General features: G+C 36.9%; 1 protein-coding gene across 4 annotated transcripts in view; it reads left to right on the top strand.

Annotated features, from left to right (window-relative positions):
• The window catches only part of cacna2d3a (calcium channel, voltage-dependent, alpha 2/delta subunit 3a), a 624,026-nt gene that overhangs the window by 462,872 nt on the left and 133,592 nt on the right, over window positions 1-27,562 (top strand). For all 4 annotated transcript variants that reach the window (XR_007933861.1, XM_051921047.1, XM_051921048.1 and 1 more), the window contains 3 exons: window positions 3,266-3,349; window positions 5,874-5,945; window positions 25,492-25,553. Coding sequence is in view for 3 of the 4 variants with exons in the window: in XM_051921047.1 (XP_051777007.1) it covers window positions 3,266-3,349; window positions 5,874-5,945; window positions 25,492-25,553 (218 nt within the window). In the remaining variant the exon portion in view is untranslated. The remainder of the gene's footprint in view (window positions 1-3,265; window positions 3,350-5,873; window positions 5,946-25,491; window positions 25,554-27,562) is intronic.

The raw sequence follows: 27,562 nt of genomic DNA, 5'->3' as shown, positions 1-27,562 counted from the left end.
ATCAAGATCCAAATGAAGATTATATATAATAAAGATTAAACAACCTTGCATTTTACCTAAAATTGCATTTGGCTGAGTTGTGTATGGTGTTCAAGGCTCTTGGGCACCCTCTGGTGGTCAGGGAAACATGAATTCGCGGACAAACAAAGATCAAGATCCAAATGCAGATTATATATAAAGATACTTTTTTGTTTTCTTGAGCTTCTGTAAAGTTTCAGCTTTCCCTTGGGGACAAATAGATTTAGTAATAGTAGAAGATATACTTTAATTTAATTAACACTGTTTGAGGGCTTAAATGGCATTATATTCCTTAGAGATGTGTCTTAACCCTTTCGACCTTGACATCCTATTACTAGTACATATATAGGCAGCCATTTTTGTAAAGCACAGGTACGTTTGCAGCCGTTGGAACTGCGTGTGCGACTATTAGCGCAAACTGGAGAGACTGGCATACAGGCCGCAAAACACGGAAGTGAAAATGGACGCTTCCGGACTGTGCGCACTACTTCTAATTGTATTTCCTCAAGAAGATTGAAGTATTTGGCAGCTATTGTATAATAATAATGATAATGTTTTTGTTTTTTCACTTTTGAACTTCCTAGACACCCCAAAGATAGAATATCTCACAAAATAATTTTCCCCATAAAAACAGAAAATCCAGGGCCGAAAGGGTTAAAATTGTCAATGCTAAACATTTAAATACCTTGGAACTGTTCAGAAATCAAACAGATGCATAAAGTCTTCTTTCCTCAAGTTATAACTCTTCATTTTGGTGTACATTTTTGTGTTTTCAAAGATTATCTCAAATTTTAACATGCTGTGAACATGCTTGTTGTCCTTATTATTTGAAAATACCTATTTGGACTGCATTGACGTTATTTGTGGAAACAGCGACTACTGCAGACTGCCTCAATTCTGTCACAATGTACTATATGGAAGTTTGTCAAAAGGGAAATGTAAGATATAGGATAAAGTTTAGTGAAATTGTTAATGATCATTATACATACTATGTAATGTATACTGCAAGTAAGATGGAAATCCTTTTCAATGTCTTTTTTATATTTTTTGTTTTTTGCCCCTGCCATGACTAATAGTCCACAATTAGCCAGTAATCCGGTTACTAATTATTCACTCTGAATAGGGTACAAATGTAGAAAATTCTTTTAAGGTGTTACTGTCAATTGCTCTGGTGCATGACATTAATGTATTCCTAAGCCTATGCAGTATTTAATTAAAGGAAGTCACTTTTGATCCAGACCTTTAGAGATCTATACATTGAAAAAACAGTATGTTGAAACTCTTGAACAATTATGTCTCAAGCACAACCTTCAAGTAATACTGAATCTACAGGATTTGTTGTAGCCTGTGCCCTCTTGTGATACCACAAACACTAAAACGTCAGTGCTGCCTCTAAAGTTCAACAAGCCTCTTCTCCATTTCCAAGTTTGCATCCTTGCAGCCACCATCATTCTTGACCTTTTATAGGTTTTATATTCATTGTGCTTCCAGTTGAGCGTGCCATGTTAACTAACACAGACACAAGAGGCCAACCCTACGACCAGCGATTTGCTATGAGAAAATCAAAGCAGTTTGATCTTGTCATTGTGAGTCACAGAGAGTATAGAGTGCTATGACTGAGTCGTGGGGGTGTCACATTACTCTGTTTATGGTAATAGGTGCACATTGTGACTATCTACAACTACCTATGGTTTTGTTAAGAATTTGAAAATCTAGGTAACAACTGAAAATGTTAGGAATAGTTATGTAATATGAAACATGTCTGACTTCTCTCATTTAGAAAAATACACATCCATCCTCTGTCCTCTATGAAAAAAGGACATCTTAATTTGATAACTGTAGAATTGTGGAACAGGCAAGCTTTATCAAAATTTATCAAGAATGTATTAATATTGCTCTAAAGTAAGCAAATTGGTTCCTTAAATTTTTGTATATCATAATATCTTTGAGAGACCAATTGAAATTGTGTTCTCTGATTGCAAAACTGTAAGAATTGGGCATACTATAGTTTTGAGATTTATATGAAACATAAATATATGAGATGTAGCACTGATGGTATCATTGATCCTGGCTGTTCTGTAAATATTGTTTCATGAAATGCTACCATTTTGTACAATTTCTACAGTTTGTACAATTTCGGAGTCTTTTGGTGTTGGTAACAGCACCCATTGGCATTATGATTTTCCAGTCTTCCAAGTTTCTGGGTACTTGAAAAACATTTTTGTGAGTTTCTAGGCATTATTTCCTATCATAGTAGGTTTCTAACGTAGTGTTCTTGGCTTTGAGTATTGGTTAAGTTATCGGGGTTTAGTATTTTTGTCTGTTTTGTTTATGGTTAACCTGAGTTCTTTGACTATAAGTCTGTCATTCACCATTTCCTAATTAACTCTGTGGCTCCAGCTTTCCTATTCTCAGACAGCAGAGATTATATATAAATGCAAGAAGCTGAAATGAGATACCTGTGCAGGGTTGTTGGACTCGGTTTCTGTGACAGGGTGCTGAGCTCTGTCATATTATATATATATATATATATATATATATATATATATATATATATATATATATACAGTATATATATACAGTATATATATATATATACAGTATATATATATACATTTAAATTTGCTTCCTGTTTGCCTGAAAGCCAAAACAGAGATTTTAAAATTGGAGTAGGATGGTTGCATTGCCCACTCCCAACAATTACAGAATACAGTTACCAAGAGTATTCACAATTTTTCCATTTATGTAAATATTTAAAAACTTCTTTTGTAAAAAATTACTTTTCTAATCAGGATTATCAGCTAATTACTTTGCATGCTTTAACATTTTCTGTTGTGATGTTTATTTTTGTATTAGTATATGTAGGAGACATTAGGAGGTTAATGAACTTAATGAAGAGTAAGATTTAGTGGAGGATTCAGACTCACAGTTGACAAACTCCTTATGCTTTCATGTCTAAGACGCTTTTTTTTCATATTTCTCTCAAATTTAAGGATGCCTTTGCAAAATGAAGCTTCTTAATTGAAGCTAAATCCATTATTTCAAAATTCCAACCCTTGTTGTGTTGCTTTCATGCTGTTTGGCATAAGTGAACAGCTTTTGTTATGGCTTAATCCTGTATACTTATCCAGAATTCCTTATGTCTAAACGCAGCTTTCTATTATACAAAGTATAATGTGCTATGGAGGGTCTTCTGTATGTTGGACACTGAGATTTAACACCACCTATTTTCCTTTTCTAATTTTAGTATGAAGAGGGAAAAAAGAGAAGAAAACCAAATTACAGCAGCGTAGATCTATCTGAGGTGGAATGGGAGGATAAAGACGATATTGTAAGTTAATCAACATTAAAAACTCTGTATTTATTGTTGTAAATAGCATTCACTCATAAATCTTGTTTGTCCTACAGTTCATTCATTATTTTTTCAAAGCTGCTTAGTCCAAAACTGGGCTGTGTGAAGTCACAGACTATCCTGGAAAAATAAAAGCGTAAAAAGAATATCATTGTGTTATCGAAGAAATGTGTTACAATTGGTGACAGTTGTCATATTTATTTACTGTCATATTTATCTGGTAGGTAATACAAAGTATTGTACCTGCTAAAGTGGATGTGAATCGTTTTTTTATAAGAGACAGGTGAAGTGCTGGCCTGATAAGAAAAACGAGAATCTTGAATAAGAAACTTTTTTGTACTTGAAGAGTTTATTTTTGTCAATACTATATAATAAGATCTGTTCCTTTAAAAATCACAAAATACTACCTTGGCTATGGTATGATCGATAACAAATGCTTCAGCTGTGCAATATGTATTACTAAGACTAATTATTCAGAAGAATCGATGCAGACCATACATTTTAAATTGCATTGGCAAGAAAGGTAGTGATACTTCTTATTTATCAGTATCAAGGTAATTGCAACAGTAGGGATGTGACCGATGTCAAAGGACTAATATAGAGAATACTGTAAATTACCCTTTGCAATGATAATTTGTCCATTAATTTAATGACAAATAGTAAATTCAAGCATAGTTAAAAAAAAAATGTTAAGTGGCACCAGCATCAGCTTTTCACTCTTCTTGATATATATTTATACTCTTTACTTTTTGGGTTTAGCATCACCTCTTCATAATTAATTGTTGTGCTAAGTGTGAGGTACAGTTCATGCAGTGATGAATTCCTTTACTCAACATGAAGCCAAAAACTATGAAAGATTTAATGCTTTGGGGGCTTTTGCTTAGACTTCACATTTCAGTCCACCTCCAACAACAGCAGGAAGAGAAACAAATCAAGACTGCATCCAATTCTTCTATTCCCTGGTGAATGTTACTTGTTAAGTTGCAGCATTTTGTTTTTAAAAAACACGATTCTAATGTGTGTGCACCGTGTGCATTCCACTTTTGCACATTATTAATATACAGTATGAATACATAAGTGGCATGCAAAAGTATTTACCGTATATACTCGCATTTAAGTTCTCCCGCGGATAAGTCGCTTCTTGATTTTACAGTGTAATTTCCGGTATTTTATAATGTCGGTTGTATAAGTCAAATGCGCAAAACTCTCACTATTCGTCCAAGAGATGATGATATGCTAACGCTCACCTGGGAGAGTAACCACGGAGCACACTGGCTTTTTTTCTATGTATTGTGCCTACGTGACCACACGGTAATACCAGAACTATTCCAAAGCGTTTGCACTGTTTTGTGTTTTTTGTATCTCACACCCTCATACGCCTTTATCGTAAGAGCATCCTTTATCTACAATGGAGCGTTAGATCAGAAGAAAATATGAAACTGGTTTTAAATTAAAAGTCGTTCAAGTGGCAAAAGAAATTGGTAACTGCACTGCTGCAACAACATTCAATGTGTCTGAGAAACTGGTGCATGATTGGAGGAGGCAAGATGTAAAAAAAAAAAAAATTGTAAGTGTCGTATTTTTGAATGGGCATATAAGTCGAAGTCTGATTTTATGATCGATTTTTCCGGTTTCAAGACCCGACTTATACGCGAATATATACGGTAGTCCCTCAGTCCCCTCATAATTTTCTGCATGACTAACATAATGCAAACACTAGTTTTTAAGTTTTTCTTCTTCAGTTAAATATCTACAGAAAATGGTTTATTTTGACTTTGGAAATGTATTGTTACAGTGTAAGAGTTAACATTAAAAATGCTGAACGGGTAAATATGTGTTGAAATCATTTGTCATGCAGAACAGTATGATGACTTTCAAGGGGACTGCATACTTTTACACACCTATGTGTGTGTGTGTATATATATATAATATATATATATATATTTTTTTTTTTTTACACAAACATTTTTAGTTATGTTTGGAGACCTCATTGAATTTCTTTTTTGTGCCTGTAGCATGTGTCTGAACTTTAAAACATAAACATCAAAGGAACAAAGCTGTGAAAGCAAATCCGAGCTGACTGCGGTCGCGCTATAAGTGTCTGTCGTTTATGGGTGATGCAAGGAACATTATAAATGCAGGGCACAGTATTACTTGCCCTCGACTCTGTCTGACTGCTCTGTCTGGATATAGGAGAGTGGTAGACCTCACCACAATAAATAATCGTGCCGTTCCTGTTTCAAGCTGAATAAAGCTGGTTTTGTTAAAGTATTGAGACTCAGCCTCGTGTTTTGGGGTGCAAGACAGGGACTCTCAGGTCACTATACAGTATATATATATACATATTCCTTTTTTTGTTATTAATAATTCCTAAAGTTGCCATAAACATATTTCTTGTGTATCATTATTTTAAAAATTATTATGCTGATGAGATACATTAACTATGAGTTATGTTCTATAAAGTAGAGTCAAACATTACAGTTACTGCTTTCTTTTACTTCAGCTTCGGAATGCCATGGTGAACAGAAAAACAGGGAAGTTTTCTATGGAAGTGCGGAAGGCAGTGGACAAAGGGGTAAGATGCAATGTTTGAAGAGACATTTAAAATGGAACTAATATAATAAATGAAGTTAGGCTTTAGTGGTATTCAATATTGACTTATTTAACATGACATTTCACTCTGCACTTGCCACATAGTTTAAATTGGTAGTTTAGGAAAAATAATAATTTAATTATTGAACTTTATAAAAGTTAAATGTGCCATTTTAAACACATTATCAAAATGCACCAAGTTACAGAAATCACAATAATACATAAATATGAAGGGTGGCACGGTGGTGTCGTGGTAGCGCTGCTGCCTCACAGGAGACCTGGGTTCGCTTCCCGGGTCCTCCCTGCGTGGAGTTTGCATGTTCTCCCCGTGTCTGCTTGGGTTTCCTCCGGGTGCTCCGGTTTCCTCCCACAGCCCAAAGACTGTGTGTGTGTGTGTGTGTGTATGCCCTGCAGTGGGCTGATGCCCTGCCCAGGGTTTGTTCCTGCCTTGTGCCCTGTGTTGGCTGGGATTGGCTCCAACAGACCCCTGTGTTAGGATATAGCGGGTTGGATGATGACTGACTGACTGACATAAATATGATATCAAATCACTCAGTGTTAATAATGAAAATCTTTTTCATTAAGAATAATATCAGAATTTGTTGCTATGTGTTACAATAGAGTTATTTGCAATTTATTTTCAATATAAAGTATCTGAATTTTAGTTTTTAGAATTCTAATCTAAACCATCCATCCATCCATTATCCAACCCGTTATATCCTAACTTATAGGGTCACGGGGGTCTACTGGAGCCAATCCCAGCCAACACAGGGCGCTAGGCAGGAAACAAACCACGTGCAGGGCGCCAGCCCACCACAGGAAAATCTACACCAAATATTATAAAGTGGCTAAAATATTTTAAAGTTAACTTTTTTAGGATACCCATTCATTGAATCATTATCACACCTGCTCATTCCAGTTCTTCATCAAGTGCAGAACACTAGATGTAGTGCAAATCTGTCACAGGGATCCTTGATTAAATGTAAATTAATATTTCAATATCTGCTCATCCATACTTTAGATACTACAAAAACAATTACAAACATTCTAGTGCTCTTTATTACAAGAGTCAAGGTTCTTTACCTGCAGCAAATGAGTGACAAATCAGTTCTGACCAGGAAATCATTTTATAATGTAATACATACAGCCATGATCCCTGCGATGGACTTAGCCAGACATGTGAAAATAACCTCCCAGGTATCTATCTATCTATAAAAAAAAAAAAATATATATATATATATATATATATATATATATATATATATATATATATATAAATATATATAAATATATACTGTATATATAAAGTAGGAAACTGCAGACCATAAAATTGAATTTTACCTTTTTAGCTGCAGCTGATAACATGAAATTTGGTTGAACATATCTTCTAGAGTGTTTTCTACAAACCTACAATAGCTTTTCAGTGTTTACAGGTTATGTGATATTACGCAAAAAGTATTACAGTAACATAAAACAATTTAATACATATGATTTTTCCTGTAAGACTGATATTTTTAAATTGTATTAAACAATTAAGATAATCTGGTATTCTGTACTTAATTTCAGGCAGTCTAACAGCTAGAAAGCAGCAAAAATGGGATTACGTATGCAGTATAACAAGAAAAGGAGAAGTGCATTAATTTAGTGGATAAACAGAATACAGCCATGATGCCAGAAAACTGCTGATTGATATTACTAATAGTTCAGATGATGTATAATTTTAAAATAGAAATCACAAAATGTCACACAAGGCCACAAGATTCAGAATGAAGACATTTTAGCATCTATGAATACTCACCAGCATTATGGCATGGGCTCGTTCATGATACATTAGTAATTAACTATTCCATCGCCTAAAAAAAAATGTTCTGGCAAAATTGGCTGTGAATTTATTTTTCCATGTTCATGGCTTTGGATACAGCAAAGTGAATTTTCTCTCAAAATTAAAACTTGTGCTGTAGATTACATTTTAAGTGAATAAAGTGGCCATTTAGCCCATCAGTCTACAAATACAGATAGCTTTGCAAATTTATTAAAAAATCAAAATCAAAGTATTTTGACTCTTAATTCAGTACTATGTAGAATTCCTTTTGGCAGCAATTATTTCTTATACCAGGATTTGGGTTGCTTATCCCATTCTTCCTGTTTGATACTCTAAAGCTCCATTAGATTGGATTCTGAACATACGGAAGAACATACGGATGTTCTTTGTGGTTCAAGTCTGAACTTTGGTTAAGCTACTCAAGATTGGTTAGAGAACTGCAGCATAGTATTGGCTGTATGCTTTAGGTCATTGTTATGCTGAAAGATTACCCCCATATACCCCCCCCCCCCCCCCCCCCCCCCAAATAGCATAATGATGGAACTACTGTGGTTCTGTGGTAGGTGGTATCAGACAACTGATGAGCAGTACATGGTCTTCACCAGATATAGTGCTTGGAGTTTTGCCCAGTGAATTAAATTTCTGTTTCATCAGACTAGAGAATCGGTTTCTCCCTGAGCTCAGAGTCCAAACAGGCTGCCATCTACCTTTTGCTCAAGAATGGCTTCCATCTAGTCACTCTACCATAAATGCCTGATTGACTGAATGTTGCCAAGATGTTCGTCCTTTCAAGAGGACTTCTAAAGATCTGTTAAAGTTACCATTGAGCTCATGGTTACTTCCCTGACCAAGACCTTTCTTGACTGGTTGCTCAGTTTGGCTGGATGGCCAACTCTAAGAAGAGTCCAAGTGGTTCCAAGTGGCAGACATCTTCCGCTTTAAAATTATCAAAGCTACTGTGTTCCAGGAAACATTCAAAGCTTTAGAAATGGTTTTATATCCTTACCGTGATCAATACCTCACCACATCCTTATTGCAATGTCAACAGAGAGTTCTTTGGACTTCATGACTTGATTTTTGTCTGGCATGCAGTGTGAACTGTGGGACCTTATATGTATAAGTGTGTGCCTTTCTAAGCGATGTCTAATCGAGTCAGTTTGCCACAGGTGGACTCCAATCAAGTTGTAGACACATCTCAAGTATAATTAAAGCCGGATGCACCTGACCACAATATGGAGTGCCACAGCAAAGGGTATGAATACTTCTATGAATCAGACATTTTAGTTTTTGATTTTTTTATTAAATTTGCAAATGTTTCTGGAAACAGGTTTTACTTATTTATTATTGAGTGTAGATTGAGTGTTATTGAGTGTAGATTGATGGGCAAAACTGGACAGAAAAAAATTTACCTACCTAAGAAGAATGGGCAAGGTCGTGGGGTCCAGCAGCTGTGGGGCATCTGTTGGTGAAGAAAGATTCATGGATCTTGACTTTGCTGACCATGCTGTGATCTTCAAGGAGTCAATGGATGCTCTGATTGGGGCTCTCAAGAGACTGAGCGAGGAGTCTGAGTATCTGGGCTTGCGAGTGTCCTGATAAAAACCAAGATGAAGGCCGTAATGACCTCTTGGGCACGGCCATCAGCAGTGTGTCTGTTTGCGGAGAGAGCAACGACCTTGTTGAGAGGTTTACTTACCTTGGCAGTGACATTCATGTCTCTGGTGACTCTTCCTATGAAGTCAGTAGACGGATTGGGAGAGCATTAGGGGTCATGAGGTCGCTGGAAAGGAGTGTGTGGCACTCCCGATATCTATACAAAAGGACGAAGGTACAAGTCTTTAGAATCCTGGTGCTTCCTGTCTTGCTTTACATTTTTGTTGCAAGACATGGACGCTATCCAGTGACCTGAGACGAAGACTGGACTATTTTGTTACTGTGTCTCTTCGGAGAATCCTTGGGTACCGTAGGTTTGACTTTGTGTCGAATGAGCGGTTGTTCATGGAGTCGCGAATGAGGCACATTACCTGCATTGTGAGGGAGCGTCAGTTATGGCACTACGGCCATGTGACACGTTTCCCAGAGGGTGATCCGGCTTGTAAGATCCTCATTGTTGGGGACCCAAGTGGCTGGACCAGGCCAAGAGGTCACCCGCGTAACACCTGGCTGCGGCAGATAGAGGGTAATTTCCGGAGGGTGGGACTGGGCCGCGTGTCTGCCTGGGGGGTTGCCAACCGGGATCCCGAGTTGTTTCGTTGTGTGTTGGGTGTGGCAACGCACTGTACCAGTGCATGCTCCCCAACTTGACTTGACTTGTACACAGATAATTTAGAGTAACTTTATTATTCTTGGAAAAGTGACCAAGGCATTATAACATATGCATATACGTCATATTAAATAGGGTCAGGATATTTTCCACTAATAATAGAATGTTTTAAGCATATTTCCATTGCATTTCAGTTATCCAATTTTGTACACGAGCTGATGTGCCTTAGAAGGGGCCTTTAGCTTACAGTGCTGCAGGTCCTTTAAGGGTGTCCCCAGAGAGACATTTTGGAAGCAGTGAATGTGAAACTGGCCATTCTTATCTCATTCAAACACATGTGAGGATAAAGCAAGATGTTGGGAAATGAATAAAATTGTAGTGCTAAGATGAATGTTGCATCCTATTTATTTAAAATGAACTGTGAGAATGAGGCACATGCTCTGATCACTGGGTAATCATTTGCATCCTGCGCATTGAAGACAAAAGCCCGTATTCAGCACAAGAGCTTTTTCTGACAGAAACATAATTGCATTTACACTTACAGCTAGATTAAAAAGAAGCTGATTTATTGATGGAGGCCAAGCTAAACCAATTTATTGTCTTAGCTTCTTTGTAAGGTAATGAAAGGTGTGGCAGAGAAATAAACTGTGCAAGTGTAAAACATTATTCACAATAATATGTTTGTTTTATTTGTGGGCTTTAAATACATACCTCTTTAGATGGAACTTAGTTTAGTAATGGTATTCAGCAGTGGGCACCACCTATGTTAGATTTCAGTTCTTTTTAAATATTATTACTTAATACTCAGTAACCCTCCATCATCCCACCACTTGGTGAAAAAGATAAGTATACAGTAATCCCTCCTCCATCGCGGGGGTTGCGTTCCAGAGCCACCCGCGAAATAAGAAAATCCGCGAAGTAAAAACCATATGTTTATATGGTTATTTTTATATTGTCATGCTTGGGTCACAGATTTGCGCAGAAACACAGGAGGTTGTAGAGAGACAGGAACGTTATTCAAACACTGAAAACAAACATTTGTCTCTTTTTCAAAAGTTTAAACTGTGCTCCATGACAAGACAGAGATGACAGTTCCGTCTCACAATTAAAAGAATGCAAACATATCTTCCTCTTCAAAGGAGTGCGCGTCAGGAGCAGAGTCTGTCAGAAAGACAGAGGAAAGCAAACAAATCAATAGGGCTGTTTGGCTTTTAAGTATGCGAAGCACCACTGGTACAAAGCTGTTGAAGGCGGCAGCTCACACCCCTTCTGTCAGGAGCAGAGAGAGAGAGAGAGAGAGAGAGAGACAGAGACAGAGAAAAACAAACAGTCAAAAATCAATACGTGCCCTTCGAGCTTTTAAGTATGCGAAGCACCGTGCAGCATGTCGCTTCAGGAAGCAGCTGCACAGAAGGTAGCAACGTGAAGATAATCTTTCAGCATTTTTAGACGAGCGTCCGTATCGTCTAGGTGTGCGAACAGCCCCCCTGCTCACACCCCCTACGTCAGGATCAGAGAAAGTCAGCGCAAGAGAGAGAGAGAGAGAAAAGTAAGTTGGGTAGCTTCTCAGCCATCTGCCAATAGCGTCCCTTGTATGAAATCAACTGGGCAAACCAACTGAAGCCACGAAAGGCGAAGCGCGATATAGCGAGGGATCACTGTATATGATAAAACTAAAATTCTTTTTAATGTAGATCACTTGCAATCAGTTGAAAGAAGAAGAAAAACATATTTCTCTTACAAGACTATTTTTTCTTTTCATCTGAATTATGCTGCAGCTGTTACTGAATGTGAAGAAAAAGCAAAGTCAATTTTGCGTTTTGAAATGGTCATCTTCTTTTTACTTCTAGGCGGTAGGGTTTATCTTAAACTGTTGGCAGAGGCCTCCTTTCCTCTGATGTAGGCTGTATTTTTATACAGTTTGTTATCATCCTTCAACATACTTAAACAATCAGGTAGATGTATGTTATTTTTTGCTTGAGAAGCGTAAGCTTTTTTTTTTTATTATGCTCACATTTCCAAACCTCAATGATTCTTTAAAATCTTACTGTTGTAACCCTATTCATAAAAGCAATGCACACACTACCATAAGTATTTGAAACTCTCACTTTAGAAACCAAACAGTGCATCAGGTGTCACAAAAAATGGCCACACTCATAGACCATCACAACACAACAGACATCACACTACCTGTCTGTCAGTATGTTCACAGATAATAGCATCGCATAAAAAGCACTGATGGTAACAGCAACAACAGGCCAATCCATCCATCCATTATCCAACCTGCTATATTCTAACTACAGGGTCATGGTGGTCTGCTGGAGCCAATCCCAGTCAACACAGGGCACAAGGCAGTAAACAAACCCCGGGCAGGGCGCCAACCCACCACAGAACAGGCCAATGCAAGTTATTGTAATTTTTAATTTTACATGGACAGTTGTAGAAAATAAAATAAATCTTTGTTAATGCTTCAATTCTTGTATTGATTCATTATTATATCATATCATCAAAGATGGATAGTAAGTGCCAACAGTGTTTCTTGAATTCAGATGGAAAACCAAAACTGTCACCCAGTAAAGTCTAATACAAGATTAACTGGCCTCTTGAGAGTGCAGCATATGCATTGGGAATAACAGGACACGGGTGGAACACTGGTCCTTTAAAACTCACAATGACACACACGGTGTTAACAAAGTAGATCCACTAAATGACCTAACTGCATCTCTTTGGAATTTAAGGCAAGGCAGCTTCCAGAGGGGGAACTCACAGAGGCATGAGGCGAACACACAGACTATACCTGATCAAATTTGGGTTCAAGCATTAAGATATGTTGGTATTTTCTTGTAAGTCAACTTGGTATTTTTCCTGAAAATCAGAAATCAATGCATATCGTACTGTTTCTTAAGAGACATTACAATGATTTAGCAAAAAAAAAATATATATATTGTGTTCTTTTGTTTTTCTTTGTAATTCTTGCTAATTTATTTTGCTGTTTCTTTGCCATTTTAGAACATTTTTTTTTGATCGTATTTTTTTTTTATTATCCAAAAAATAACCTGTTCTAAAGGTGACATAAATTAGCAAGGAAAAAATAGGTTAAGGACATCAGAATCATTTTAGGAGAAAAAAAAATATGAATTACCTCCAGGATATGGCAAATCAGATTGTCTGTACTCCCCGGAGTGAGGAACATCACCCTGGTGCAGGTTTAACAGGAGACAAATGACGGAATAAGTAAAGGTCAGAGGTTAAGAACATTGAGACACACACTATCTGACCCTAGATCAGCTCCACCACTAAGTACCACATTTCAGTGTTGGGGACAAATGACCCATGAATCCATGCTCTGGAAAGTTTAAGTGGACCTGAAGAGAATAACCTCTAATGGATAAAAGTGAGAAGAGAGGTCTAAGACAAGGAATATTTGGGGGTCTTGGAGTATATTAGTAGAAAGAAAGTAGGACAGAAAGTTAGCGATAGCAGACCAGAAAGCCTATAACAAGGGAAGATATGGAAGATACACCTGGAGCATTCATCATGCATAGATGGAAGTTAGAATCCACAGTAAATAAGGGGTAAGATATGGACAGTTTACATATTTGAACTGCACATAGTGCAGTAAAAAATAAATATGTTTAAAATTTAAATTCCATGAGATAGAGAAGACAAATGCAAGATAGTACTGCCCAACTGAAAATTCTGGTAGGATGCCTTACAAGGAATTGCATACGGAGCTGTAAATGGCTTCAACGTGGAGGAATGTGAGAAAAAGAAGTTACAGAGAGAATGAGAATGGGTGTGGAGAGCATAGAGGTAGGCAAGTCACCTTAAGAAGAGATCAAACTTTAAGAAGAAGGAAAAAAGTGAAGTGAGGCGATATTGTAACTGGACGTCAGTGTCTGGAAAGTCTGGTGCCCAATACTATCATAAACATCCATGCTGCTCAGAATACTATGACATATCCATGGTGGGGAAGAGATGGGGATGTCATCAATATGCAAAGACAAATTAATTAAAAATAGGAGTGTGAGAGTGAAAAACACAACAAGGGCCAAGAAACTCCTCAACCCCACACTAAGTCCTCAAAGTGTATGAAATAATAGGGTCAGATTTCACACCAGATTTTAGTTTAAGGAAGTTACATAGGAGATGCTATATTAGGTTCAATGGGAAACCAACAAAGACACGTCCTAGCCATATCCAAATTGGACATATAACTGCCTAATTATATAGCTCCAAGTCTGCTAAGGATAATCCACCAGAATATTAAAGATCTACTGTGATATCAGTTTAGCATCTAATGGGTGCACAAAGAGGCAATGTTGCACTGATAAAATTAAAGTGAGGCACTGTGTTCATTTTATTGATTGCTAGACTCAAGTGAAATGATTAAGGGAGAAAGGATCAGAAGGCGAGAGACTCCTTAACACATTTAAAGATTTTTTTTGATAATCTGAGGTTGTGGTGCTTTGTTGGGGAGAGATAAATTCAGAGATATTTAAATTATTTGACCAGTGGGATGTGAGAAGTCAAAACAGATTAGCAGTTGAGGATGTTTATAGGAAGGAGAGCAGATTTAGACAAGCTAATTTTGTAACTGGATGAAGTTTCAAATGTACCCGAATAAGCTAAGCACATTTGGGAAATCAGAGGAGGCCTTCCCAAGAAATAGCAACATATTCTCAGTGTAAAGGGAAATTTTATGGTCGCTGAAATTTAAGAAATTAAATCTTTAAAGCAAAGTCCGATAGCAAAGGTTTCAAGAATGAGTTTAAAAAGTGAGGGAATAGATAAAAGAAGAGAAAAGACAATCTTGCCTGTCACCTTTGAAAGTCGGTCAAGATATATTTGAATTAAGAATTACAATTGTGGGAGAAAAGCATAAACATTTAATCATAATAATTAGCATTTAACAAAATCAATTTCATAACTCAAAGAAACTTCCATTTCATATGATGCAGGAAAAAAATCACTGCAGGGTGAGACTAAAATCTGTCTAAAATATGCAGTAAAGATTTAATACTGTATTTTCTCCTGCCAACAGTTTAAAAATAACCTGTTGCAGACATCTTGCTAAACATTGTGCCAGCAATTTTGCATGATAATTAAATTTAATAGGCCAATATTTCCAACAATCTGTAGGATCTTTGCCCTTATTTAATGGGAGAGTGATCATGGCAGAGTTAATGGCTGGGTCCAAATTAAATGAAGAAATAGCACAGTTCATTATTTGGAGATATGCTGGTTCCAGCTCTTTCCAAAAAGCAAATAATAGCTCCTAGAGCTCAATTATTCTAACCTGGGGCCCTCTTTAAACAAAGACATTAAAAGAAGTTCTTGAGTCTATTTGACAGGCTGGTGTGTGATTTCACTAAAGCAGCATCACCGTATTGTTAATCAGTTAATAGTTTTATCTAGAAAGGAAATAAGTGTAGTATTAAAGTTCCCAGAGAAAATTTCAGATGAGAACTGCAAAAAACAATTACAGGTTGGCCCTTGTGATTCGTGGGTGTGCAGTTCGCGGATCCATCTATTCGCAGGTTTGTCATCAATAATTAAATGGAAAATATTTTGTGAGTTTTGTGATCTATTACAGAAAATCACGGATTGCTACATAAATGGACTGCAAATCCCAGCAGCCCCAGGAGTACTGTGTCATTGGATAGCTTCAGTGGTTTCCCATTGGATTACAGTTTTTACTGAATTTATCTTCTTGACCTGTGCCCACTTGTTCATTGGGTTTCATCTGGGTTGAAAAACATCATTATCTGGGAACTGCTCCCAACTTCTACATATCTTCACTTATATATATATCAAAGCAGGACCAAACGTTACATAACTTTCAGAAAGCTGTTCACATGGGATTTCGGTTCATAAAAACACCACCATCATCTGTTGTTTATCATTTTCTGTTTAGTGTTTTGTTGGATTTCTTTTGTATCAGAAATATTATCATTTTTGTCATTTACTACCATAAATATACACAAATTCAATTTAATAAGTTACATTTTGTAAAAACTTACAGTTCACTAAAGAACTACTACACTATGCACTTTGTCTGGAAGAAGCTACGCATCTCAGCAGCCAGCCTCACATATGTGATTTGCTTGTGCAGTAATCATTCTATCATGCATTTCTCATAACTTTTAAATACAATATACTTAGAATATGCATGGGCCCAAACTTTATTTGTGAATTTTTGCATTCAGAGACGATGACTGTATTAATCAAAAAAGTATCATTAGTAAGGATTCTCATTTAATTTTTATTGTCTGGGGTGACTGTGAAAACTTCACATCTGCACAACTTTAAAGGCAACAGTTTACTAAGCTTACTGTAGCACTGGAGACATAGTATGAAGTTCTCCTGTGGTGGATCTCAAACACAGTCTCTTTTTGAAAAGCAATTTAATTCACACCTCTTTTAGATACTGTTAATTGAGATTGCAAGTCCACCACACAAGACCACACTTCCAAAGATGTGAGTTGGGACTGTAATTTTTGCCTGTGCTTAAGGTCTACACCAGTTGCATATCCAATGGTAACATCACTGGCTCTTATTAGAGCCATCAGGCATATGTAGGATCTTTTTGAAGATTTTGAATGTATTGTTTCTAATTCCTCCAACATAGAAGAGACCTTTGTGCAGAGTTCTAATATCTGAAGTAAGGAGGAATTAAGTCACCAATGGGTGGCAAAGACTGGACGGGTTTTGTTCTTTTCTACACAGTTTTTCAGATACTCCTTACTCCATTTTGTTATTTCTCTGTCTCTAATTAATAACTAAGTGATGGTTTTTCAAACAAGGGGAACCCTAATATAACAAAGATACAGAAATGGAATGATGTAAAATGTAATACTTTCAAAATGGAGGGCTCCAACTTGTAAATTCAATGAAACTGTTATGTTTCTAATCACTTCTTTTCTCAAAGCTTTTCAATGTGTAGATAAAATTGAGAGCTTATATACCATAGGGAAAACTGGACAGTGTAATTTTGCAATTAACTCAACGCTGTTAACGTTTTTGATGGCACCCAAGTCTGTAAGGTCCTGTGTGTTTGAACTCTCTAGGACTATGAGTGAATTCTTAGACAGGGTTAGTGCATCTGGGCTCATATTATCATGCTTAAGTAGCATGAGTGCTTCAGCTTCCCTGATCTTGTTGTTTGGTACCTTGAATTGCCACAGTTAAAACTCAAGTGCTCCATGATGTCCCTCTGGTGCTCAAGATCTGTAACTACCAATTTTTGAACTGCGTCTGAACTTCTGTCTTTGCTTAAGCCTTCTTTCTTTTAAATGGGTAACAATCTTTAAAACCAAATCTGTCACCAATGGGTGTGAAAGTGTTTATTTGATCTTTGGACTTCAGACTTCACACATTATATAGTTTATGCCAACATTTTATCATTTACTACTAAAATATGAAAAACGTTTCTGTTTTACCAATGTGTTTACACAGATTATTGTAGAAACAGAACACACATGAAATGCATGTGTTCCAAATAACAATCTATTATTTCCACTCTAAAACTTCAGCACTTCACTCCCAGATAATCAATCAAGGCATGAGCTGGGAGAACTTTGTGTACGTTCTGCAGCTGTATGGGGATGGAATAGTAGGCTGCTTGTTGCTTGTCTTTATCGGCACATTTACAGGACAAAAGACGCTGAGGGAGAGGTGTGAACGGATTTAAGGTGGGCCAGATCTACGAGTTTTTTCGTAGGCTCTGGTAATTCTAGTGTTCAACAATGACAATTAACCATCTGACCATCTGTACCCTTTTTGAGCAGTTTTGTAACTCCAGTGAACTTCTCTTTCATATCCAAAGCAAACCACACTATATGTTTTTAAATGTAGACTGTCAAGGGTCTCAGTGAATTAGTAATAGTCTTAGCTTTGTCATCAGTTTGATTTCAGGTTGCTACATCCTAGCAGCTGCATTCTGCACGAAATGTTGCTGAGATAATGCAGACCGATTATTACCCAAGTAAAGTCCATTGCAATAATTCAATTGGGAGACAGTAAAGGCATGAATGACTATCTCTAAGCCCTTCAAAGACCAAATACTTAAGCTTAGAAAATAGTTTGAGATGATAAAAACTGCCCCTGACAACTACATTTGTCTGACTGACAAATTTGAGCTCCGAATCAAGAATAAATCTAAAACTCTTAACAGTCAAGTTGGGAATAATCCTTCCAAAGCCAAAATTCTAATTCTTGACTTTTTCAATATTGCCAAAAACAATCCTTTCAATTAGTTGAAGAAAGCTCTCTTCCATCCAAGCTTTGATCTCATTCAAGCACTCAGGAGACTCAATTTGTTGAGTATCGTCAGAAGTCAGAGATAGAGAAATTTCAATATAGTCTGCATAACAGCGATACATAATATTTTGCTTATTCAAAATATTTGCCAAGGGAAGTACAAAAAGAGAGAACAGTATAGGACCCAGAAGAGACCCTTGCGAAATTCCACATGCTAACAGAGCAGAGGAAAAAATGATGAAGATGCATGTGTAGTTTTATCACACAGAGCACTAAACTAATCTTCATAATGGGCATTTCTTAAAATTGTCAATCTAATTACTAAAGCTAAAATATCATTTCTTGCACTGTTCTTGCACAACTTTTCTAATAATGTACAGTGTGGTAACTCTTTTTTGCTCTTATTTCATTGATCTTAAAACTCCCAGAAAAGTATGTTTTTACAAGTTATACAGACTTGAAGATGATTTTTCAATACACCAAATCCCACGTTGTTCTAGGGTACATTTTTCTTTTGACTACATAAGAATTAATGTTCATTTTAATCAGTTCTTTTTGAAGCCTTGTGCACAGCATGGTCACCCAAGTCACTTCCTTATCTTTGCATCATATCTTTGAATATTACATATGAATGGAACACATCATTCTATTATCTTTCACTTATTACATTTTTTTAAACCATACATTGCTGGTATGTGATGTGTAGACGAAGGTTTTTCATTTCAAAGTGGATGTACAGAAGGTAATTCACCAGATGGACCAGCCTCCACAATATTTCTGGTAGAAACCAACAATCTGTCATAGATTTTATAACTTCTCAGCAATGCTTAGAATGTTCACTTCTTTTTAAAGAAAAATTAAATAGAGTCAAGTTCGGATTTAACTTTTTATTCATTATAGGTTAATAGTATAGTATTTTTAAAATGAACACATCAGTGGTTTAGACTAGATTAATTTTAAAGCGTTTAACTTTAATCACTACAAAATGCCCAGCAGGTCACAGCTCACACTAGCAGTAATTTTTAGCAATTATTTTAAACCTGTTTACAGGAGAGATTAGCATTAAATTCTTCCTCTTTCACAGGGAAAGGACTATTTTAAGCTCCTTTCTGTATATTTTTAGTGTATAATTTGTTTTTAAAAATTGTAGCATCTCTTCCTGTTCCCTGTAGCCCCCCTACTTTTTTCCCAAAACAGGCCGCTTACTTTACAGTTTGGTTTTTTTTTTTTGGTAATGCATGTTAAAATTTGCAGAGCTTTCACATTTTGTTTTTTCTTGCACACCAGCCAGCTTCTTCTCTCCACTACAACTAACTGTAGGTCCCCAGATCTCTCTAGAGTAGATTCACTTCCTCCAGCATGCTGCATTACCTCTTCCATAACCAGTTAAGGTACAGCCAGTGATTTGGTTGGGTGTTCCTCTCCCCACCACAGCCATGGGCTAAGAAGATATAATGGAAAGTTCCCCTGCACATACAAGGTGCGCTGTTTTTATAATGTAATAACATAATACACCTGAGCTGTTCATTTAGTAGGAAGAAGAATGCCCAGGCAAACTGAAATGCTGAGCCCCCTCTGCAACAAGGCCCTAGGGAGGAGACTGATGTTAATCATAACGCCTTGTGAAACACCAACCATGCAGTCACTGTGGGCCTCCCAGCCACATGGCCCCAAGTGTGAGTCTCGGCCACACTACCTGTAGTTACGCCACTGTATCCGTTCCCAAAATGATCTTGTAATCTTGCTTTTCATTAGGCACAACTGAAGAATTGACTGATAAGGTGTCAGACTTTATACAGCACATTATGAAATCTTTTTACTGTCAATCTATCAATAGACGATAAGTCTAAAACTCCAATATTTAACTTGTAATTTGCAGCACACAAGAGTCATCCCCTCTCTTCTTCGAGCTGACACATGCTAAAACAGCATGTATGAAATAAAACCTATTGCCAGGTCTAGCTACATCTTTGGTGAGCAGTTTTTAATTCATGGACAAATGCAGCATCCTCTCTTTTATGTCACATGTAATCAAATAAACTCATCTTAAGATTTGGTCCTAGACCTTATACATTTGAGAAGACCAGTGACATATTAGCCTTTCAGAAAGAGAGAGAGAAAGAAAGAATCAAAGACTGAGTAAAGACGCTGTCTAAGGCATAGCACGAAGACCACCACATCAGAACCCAGGCAGTCGATAAAAATTACCAGATTCACCTTTCAAAACCCCAACCAATCAGGAACAAAGGTATCACAGAAAATGTTAACAGGACAGAAACCATCTTTGGAATATCAACCCTTTCCATCTAACTATTATGTAATTATAAATGTCTTCAGTAAGATAACAAGAAATTCCTGGGTGAGGAAACTAGCATTATCACCTGGTGCCATGGGTAAGCAAAGCCCTCCAGCCAAATCCCACTCTACCCCCATTCCACTGACACATGCAGCAACAAGTACACTCACTTGTAATATATCAACTGTATAATGAAGGCCAAAAAAGTAAAGAATTTTGGAAGAAAACCAAAGATCCTCAGTAAAAGAAAAACAAACAGCAAAAAAACTGTATTAACAAAGACATTCAGTGCTATAAACTCTGCCATCCATCCATCCATCCATCCATCCATTTTCTTCCACTTATCCGAGGTCGGGTCTCGGGGGCAGCAGCTTGAGCAGAGATGCCCAGACTTCCCTCTCCCCGCCCACTTCTTCTAGCTCTTCCGGGGGAATCCCAAGGCGTTCCCAGGCCAGCCGGGAGACATAGTCCCTCCAGCGTGTCCTGGGTCTTCCCCGGGGCCTCCTCCCGGTTGGACATGCCTGGAACACCTCACCAGGGAGGCATCCAGGAGGCATCCTGATCAGATGCCCGAGCCACCTCATCTGACTCCTCTTGATGCGGAGGAGCAGCGGCTGTACACTGAGTCCCTCCCGGATGACTGAGCTTCTCACAATATCTTTCAGGGAAAGCCCAGACACCCCTGCGGAGGAAACTCATTTCAGCCGCTTGTATTCGCGATCTCGTTTTTTCGGTCACTACCAATAGCTCATGACCATAGGTGAGGGTAGGAACATAGATCGACTGGTAAATTTAGAGCTTTGCCTTACTGCTCAGCTCCTTTTTCACCATGACAGACCGATGCAGAGCCCACCTCACTGCAGACGCCACATCGATCCGCCTGACGATCTCACGCTCCATTCTTCCCTCACTCGTGAACAAGAACCAGAGATACTTGAACTCCTCCACTTGAGGCAGGATCTCGCTCCAGGATCTCCTCCACCCTTTTCCGGCTGAGGACCATGGTCTCGGATTTGGAGGTGCTGATTCCCATCCCAGCCGCTTCACACTCAGCTGCGAACTGATCCAGAGAGAGCTGAAGATCACAGCCTGAAGAAGCAAACAGGACAACATCATCTGCAAAAAGCAGTGACCCAATCCTGAGTCCACCAATCCGGACCCCCTCAACACCCTGGCTGCACCTAGAAATTCTGTCCATAAAAGTTATGAACAGAATCGGTGACAAAGAGCACTAAAAACTCTTCCCACCATCCATAATATTATTAGTGCCGAGGAGGGTAAGACTGAACGTTTCTCCAGAGAAGTCCTGCAGTGTACTGCTACACATAACTAGCCTAGGACTATATTGAGAATTAGCCAGTAATGGAGAAGGTTTTGGCTGCCTGATGCACTTCTTCTGGATATTTTAATACCTAATGAGAATTATCTAGGCCGAGCTCCAAGGATGCAGGGTACAGAAAAATGGATGCAAACCCACTTTATTCACCCTCTTCATAACTGGATATACTGCTCTTGTTTTCCGAAATGTCACAAAACATTTTTACAAAAGTGATTCAGCAAGGTCCTTTTATGTACCAAAATGTCCAAGGAATAAAAACAAAAATAAAGCAGTAAAAAAGTTATTGAAAAATAAAATTATAACACTTTTAATTTCAAAGTAGTGCCACATAATGCTGAAAACCACTTTGGCCAGGCGTTTGATAGAAAGGTACCTATACCAACATTTCAAACATTTTAAGGCACTCCTTTAATTTATAAGCTCTTTCAGAATCCTTATTCTTCTTAGTCTGTCAGTTATAATTTAGATATAGTAATATTTCTACACTGTGCTCCAAGTTCATTGCCATGGTGAGAGACAGAGGAGTAAAGAGAGTGTACTTTTTGGTCTGGGGTTGCTTTGACTTAATGCTGGAAATTTTGGCTCACAGGTCTGTAAAGTGAGCTTGCATCCTGGCGTTCAGATTGTCCATATGCTCCATTAGGAGATCCTTCATCCTCTCCTATCATGAGGAGCCTGACTCACTGGCGTCCGTGGGAAGCTTAATGAGCTTCTTTGATGAGTCAAAGGCTTCAGAATGGCTTCTGCCTGCTGAAAAAGACATTTTGTACTGCAGTTTGGTAAGGAAGATCTTCCAACAAACTAAAGAAGCAATTATGGTTATGGTTTGAGATAATTGATGCGTTGAAAAACATGAGGTTTTTGGAGCAAAAGTACTCTGCCACCATCACAGTAAACATGCAATGCAATCTCCAGAATAGATTACATGCAACGTTATACAGGCATGGTCACATGGTTACGGCAACTATCTTTAAAACAGCAAGCTGCATGCTCAGAACTTGTATTTTTCTGTAAGAAAAATAGTTTCTTAAGCCGTGTCTTTTCAGGTATTTTAGTTTTTGTTTTTTAAGTTTGTTTTGACCTGTCTATAAATATTGTTCGGCCATCAGACCTTATCACTGGACTCGTCTGTAGAGGCTTTCATCGTGACATTGCATATAAAGACCCTATTCATCTGCTTGACATTTATTTGTTTTTTAATATTATATAGATTTATTTTTTTTTTTACATCTTTTAAAGCACTTTGAGCTACATTGTTAGTGTGAAAATGTGCTATATACATAAATGTTGTTGTTTGTTTTTGTTTTTTTTTTTTTGTTGATTAAATACCATTTTTTGTTAATGTCCGTAGACTGGCACTGGCTTCGCCATTAAGAAATCTATTGTGCCTTGCTAATTTAATAACAAACACCAATAAGGTCATCCTTTAATGGCGAGCTAAACACCCACGACACTTATGTTTAGTCACACATAAATAAATAACCATAATGTCAACATAAGAATATTCTTTATAAGTACTGCAATAATTATGTAACACCTGAAATAAAAAAAATTGATATTTCCTCTTTCATATGCTAAAGTAAAACATTTTAAAAAGATTTAGTTTTGATCTTCAATTAAATATTATTTTAAGATGATGTAATAAGAAAAATGAAAATTTGACTTTGCAATCATTTTAACTATGAAAGTGAAGTTTTCTTTTCCCTCTGTGGAAAAAGTAAGTATACTCTTGGCAGTAACAGCTGGTATTGCCCCCTCAATACCTGTTTAGCTGTCTCTGACATTGACTGGGAGAATGTTTTTCCATCTCCTCCATGCAGATTTCATTCAGCAATGCAATGTCCGAGGGGTGTCTTGTGTGCACAGCCCATCTTAAATCCCCCAACTTCATTCTTCTGATAGATTGCCTCACATTATCCTCAAGCACCCCGTGATGCAATAAAGACTTCATTTTTGGATTCTTTGATGGTGAGCTGCCGAAGCCCTGGTGCAGCAAAGCAGCTCTAAACCTTTACATGCTCTTGGTATCAGGCTGTTCTGGTCAAATACTGTTTTTGGTTTTTGATAAACATATCTTCAAGTACTGTGGCCAAATAACTCTATCTTTGCTTTGTCTGTTCAGAGTACATTGCTCCAGAAGGTCTGGTCTTTGCCCATTTGTTCATGTGTAAACTTTATTCTTGCCCTGATGTTCTTTCTGGACAGTACACTTTCCATGTCGATCTAATTTGTCTAATGGTAGACTCATGCATTTAGACAATTATTTAGACAATGTTTAATTAATATTGTTTTTATCAGTATGCTGCTGCTGGAGTATGTGAATATCCCCTTGGGGATTAATAAAGTTTATCTATCTATCTATCTATCTATCTATCTATCTATCTATCTATCTATCTATCTATCTATCTATCTATCTATCTATCTATCTATCTATCTATCTATCTATCTATCTATCTATCTATCTACCTACCTACCTACCTACCTACCTACCTACCTACCTACCTACCTACCTACCTACCTACCGCGGTAAAAGCTCCTTAGAGGTCCTGTGGTGAAATTCTGAGGTTCTTACAGTTCTTGTGTTCTGCTCTCGGGCTAAACCTCCTGGAGTGGTCGGTCTTGGATAAGTTGGCAGTTGTTGGAAAACTTCTCCACTTGTAAATGATCTTTTCCAATTGTCTGTAAATCTTTTTAAATCCTTTCCCAGACTCATAGGCATGTGTGACTTTCTTTCTGAAGGACTCAGAGAGCTCTTTTGATCTAGGCATGGTGATAATGCACATTTCAACAACAGAGAACAAACAAAACTAAAAAGTCTGAGATTTAAATAAGACAGGTTCCTCAAAGTTCATCTGTAGTGATGTTGTAATCATTTGTATCTCATTCTAACTTGAGGTGCTTCAGGTAGGGGTTTAATGTAGGGGTAAAATTATTATTATTTTTTTTTAATTATACAATGGACTACAAAATGTAAATGTGGGATGGTACTTTTTTATATTCTGTCACATTTATCTAGGTATAAGAAAGTAATTTTACAAGGACTTAAAATTCTAACTCCTTCACTTATATCCAAGAGTAAGCTGATAGTTAAAAAAGGTGATAGAGATGGGGCAGCAGTACAGTAGTATCAATATGGGAAACAATTTGTGTAAAAAGAACAAAAATGCAGGCAAAGTTTTTGCAAGATTCAAAATAAAAAGTGATTCCATCCACCCATCCATTCATTCATTTTCTGAACCTCGTTTTTCCATTATAGTTGTGCAGACATAACTCTGGGATGTTCACCCCTGTCCGTTATAGTGCTTAAACTCACACCATTAATGTTATCGTATTTCTTTCCAATGGCTTATAATGGCAAGTGATTTCCTGCTTCAACTGTTTGATTTCAAGTTGAAAAATTAAACCCAGAAAATTTCCCACATACTATGCCATAAAATTTTAACTTTAGGCCTTGTTGAGGATATCCTTCACAATGTTTTAGTCTTATTTTAGCAAAGCTTGCCCAAGAAAACATAGTAACTATTTTTTGTTTTGTTTTGAATTTTAGAAACGAGTGCTTGTGATGACCAATGACTATTTCTACACAGATATTAAGGGAACACCATTCAGGTAGGAATATCACCACCATCTGATTTTTACAGTACAAATAACAATGACATTGACAATTAACCGTTTGTTGTAACTCTACAACAAGCAAATCCATTTATTAAAATCACTATAGCTATATTCTTGCCATTTTCCTATTCCTGTGGTCTTGTTGTTTGGATAAATATTAAATATGTATTAGTGTTGTTATCTTCAAAGACCGAAAAATATATCAAACTAACGAAGCAATGTTCTAACCACTTTATCATAATGCCTACAAAAAAATTGATGCTTTCAATTAAGAGCAGACCACAGAGTAAAAGCAATTTAGCTCAGCACAACTACCATCATTTCGTTTTCTTTATTTACTCTTATAAGTATCTGTGCACTTTGGTTTCAAATCCAGCATCTCTTTATAGAGTTACAAGGTGTGTTGAGCATGACAAACACAGCAGCTAAAATAAATGTAACTATTTAAAAATGTAGGCATTAAAATAAAACTTAATAAAGATTATGGTGAGCAAAACATGAATTTTAGAAAGGACAGGTCAGTTTCATAAATGTATATGTGAGGGACGTTCAAAAAGTTTCTGTACTTTTATATTTCCATTGGAAATGGTGAAGACGGGAAGAGTAGTAATTAGGCATTAAAAAGTTGGTAAAATTGCATCGCAAACGAAACGTATATAGAAAAGTGGTATAATTTGTTTTTGAAATTCTTAATAAATAGAGTTAAAAAAAAAGTGCGAAAACTTTTTGAACGTCCCTCGTATAAGCAGTAAAATCTTGAAAAGGATTTCGAAGAAGACCTCTGATGAGCAAAATGGCATCTCGTTTGTTAGAGGACTTGAAGTAGAAATAAGTGCTGCCCACAATGCAATAATATTTTCTTTGGTAATACAAATAAGAAATGATCTTTTGTAACACAATTTGAATTTAATAAGTCATTGGCAAATAAACACCATAAATAAAAACTTTTGCGTTCAGTTTACAGAGGTAAGGATGAGTTGTGGATCTGACAGCACCTGAATCTCATGGTTTGAAATTCACGAACCTATTAAAATCAACTTTAAACATTTAGCCGTTACTCTTTTTAGCTGTATTCTTTTACTATTCTTTAACTATTGCATAGTGATAAAAATGAATAAAGCGTATTTATTTTTAAAAAATGAGTAATTGCAAAGCTAGTCACAGAACCATAAGAGAAAGTAGTCAGTAGAATCCAACTTTAGATTTCTATATAAAGTGTATATTGATAAATTATTTAAAGTTTGCTAATGCTGCGTCACTAGGACTATTTAAAGTAAGTTGTGAGCTTGAGCAGGACTGCCATACATCATCTTACAAATATGATTATTATGGAGCATAATGTCGTGCTTATACAGTACATACTCTCTATAAATATGAGTCATGTTGGCCCATACACTAGGTAACTTATTCAAAGCATCTTCGCAATTTTTACATCCAAGCCACACAATTTTGGCAGTAAAAACTCCTTAACAGCACTGGAACATTTTCAAGCAAACATGCTGCAGTTACCACCACCTTCCAATTGATGGTGTGTTAATAGTTTTTCCTGTGTTCAATCTAGAGTTTGTTTATTCTGTTACGTGTGAAATATCTTAAATCTATTCATTGAAACAAGCACTCATAATTAGCACGTTATAATCCCCCTTCTCTTCTCTGTCTCTCCCTCTCTCTAATTTTGTATGTAGTCAGTGAGCTGTTTTAATTACTATTTTTCTTCACAAACACTTCATACTTTATTTTTCTTACTTGTTATGATTGTTTATTCAGGTTAGGTAATATTTTCTTAACTTCTCTTTGAATCTGACTGTAAAAATCGTGTTTGGGTTTAAAATATGTGTTGAGCCCAGACATATGTCAAATCTTCTAAGCTGGCAGACTTATGTTGATGTGTTTCTTACTACCTTCACTGTAATTACTTTGATGTTTTGCATATGGAATTAGACAGATGTGTTGTTTGCTGATGGTACTACATTTTCAAAAGCTTCTGTAAACAATAGAGAGTA

This window comes from Erpetoichthys calabaricus, chromosome 18 (assembly GCF_900747795.2).
Source record: "Erpetoichthys calabaricus chromosome 18, fErpCal1.3, whole genome shotgun sequence".
In the NCBI taxonomy this organism is placed as follows: domain Eukaryota; kingdom Metazoa; phylum Chordata; class Cladistia; order Polypteriformes; family Polypteridae; genus Erpetoichthys; species Erpetoichthys calabaricus.
The sequence above is the reverse complement of the archived record's forward strand: the minus strand, read 5'-3'. Positions and strand labels throughout refer to the sequence as shown.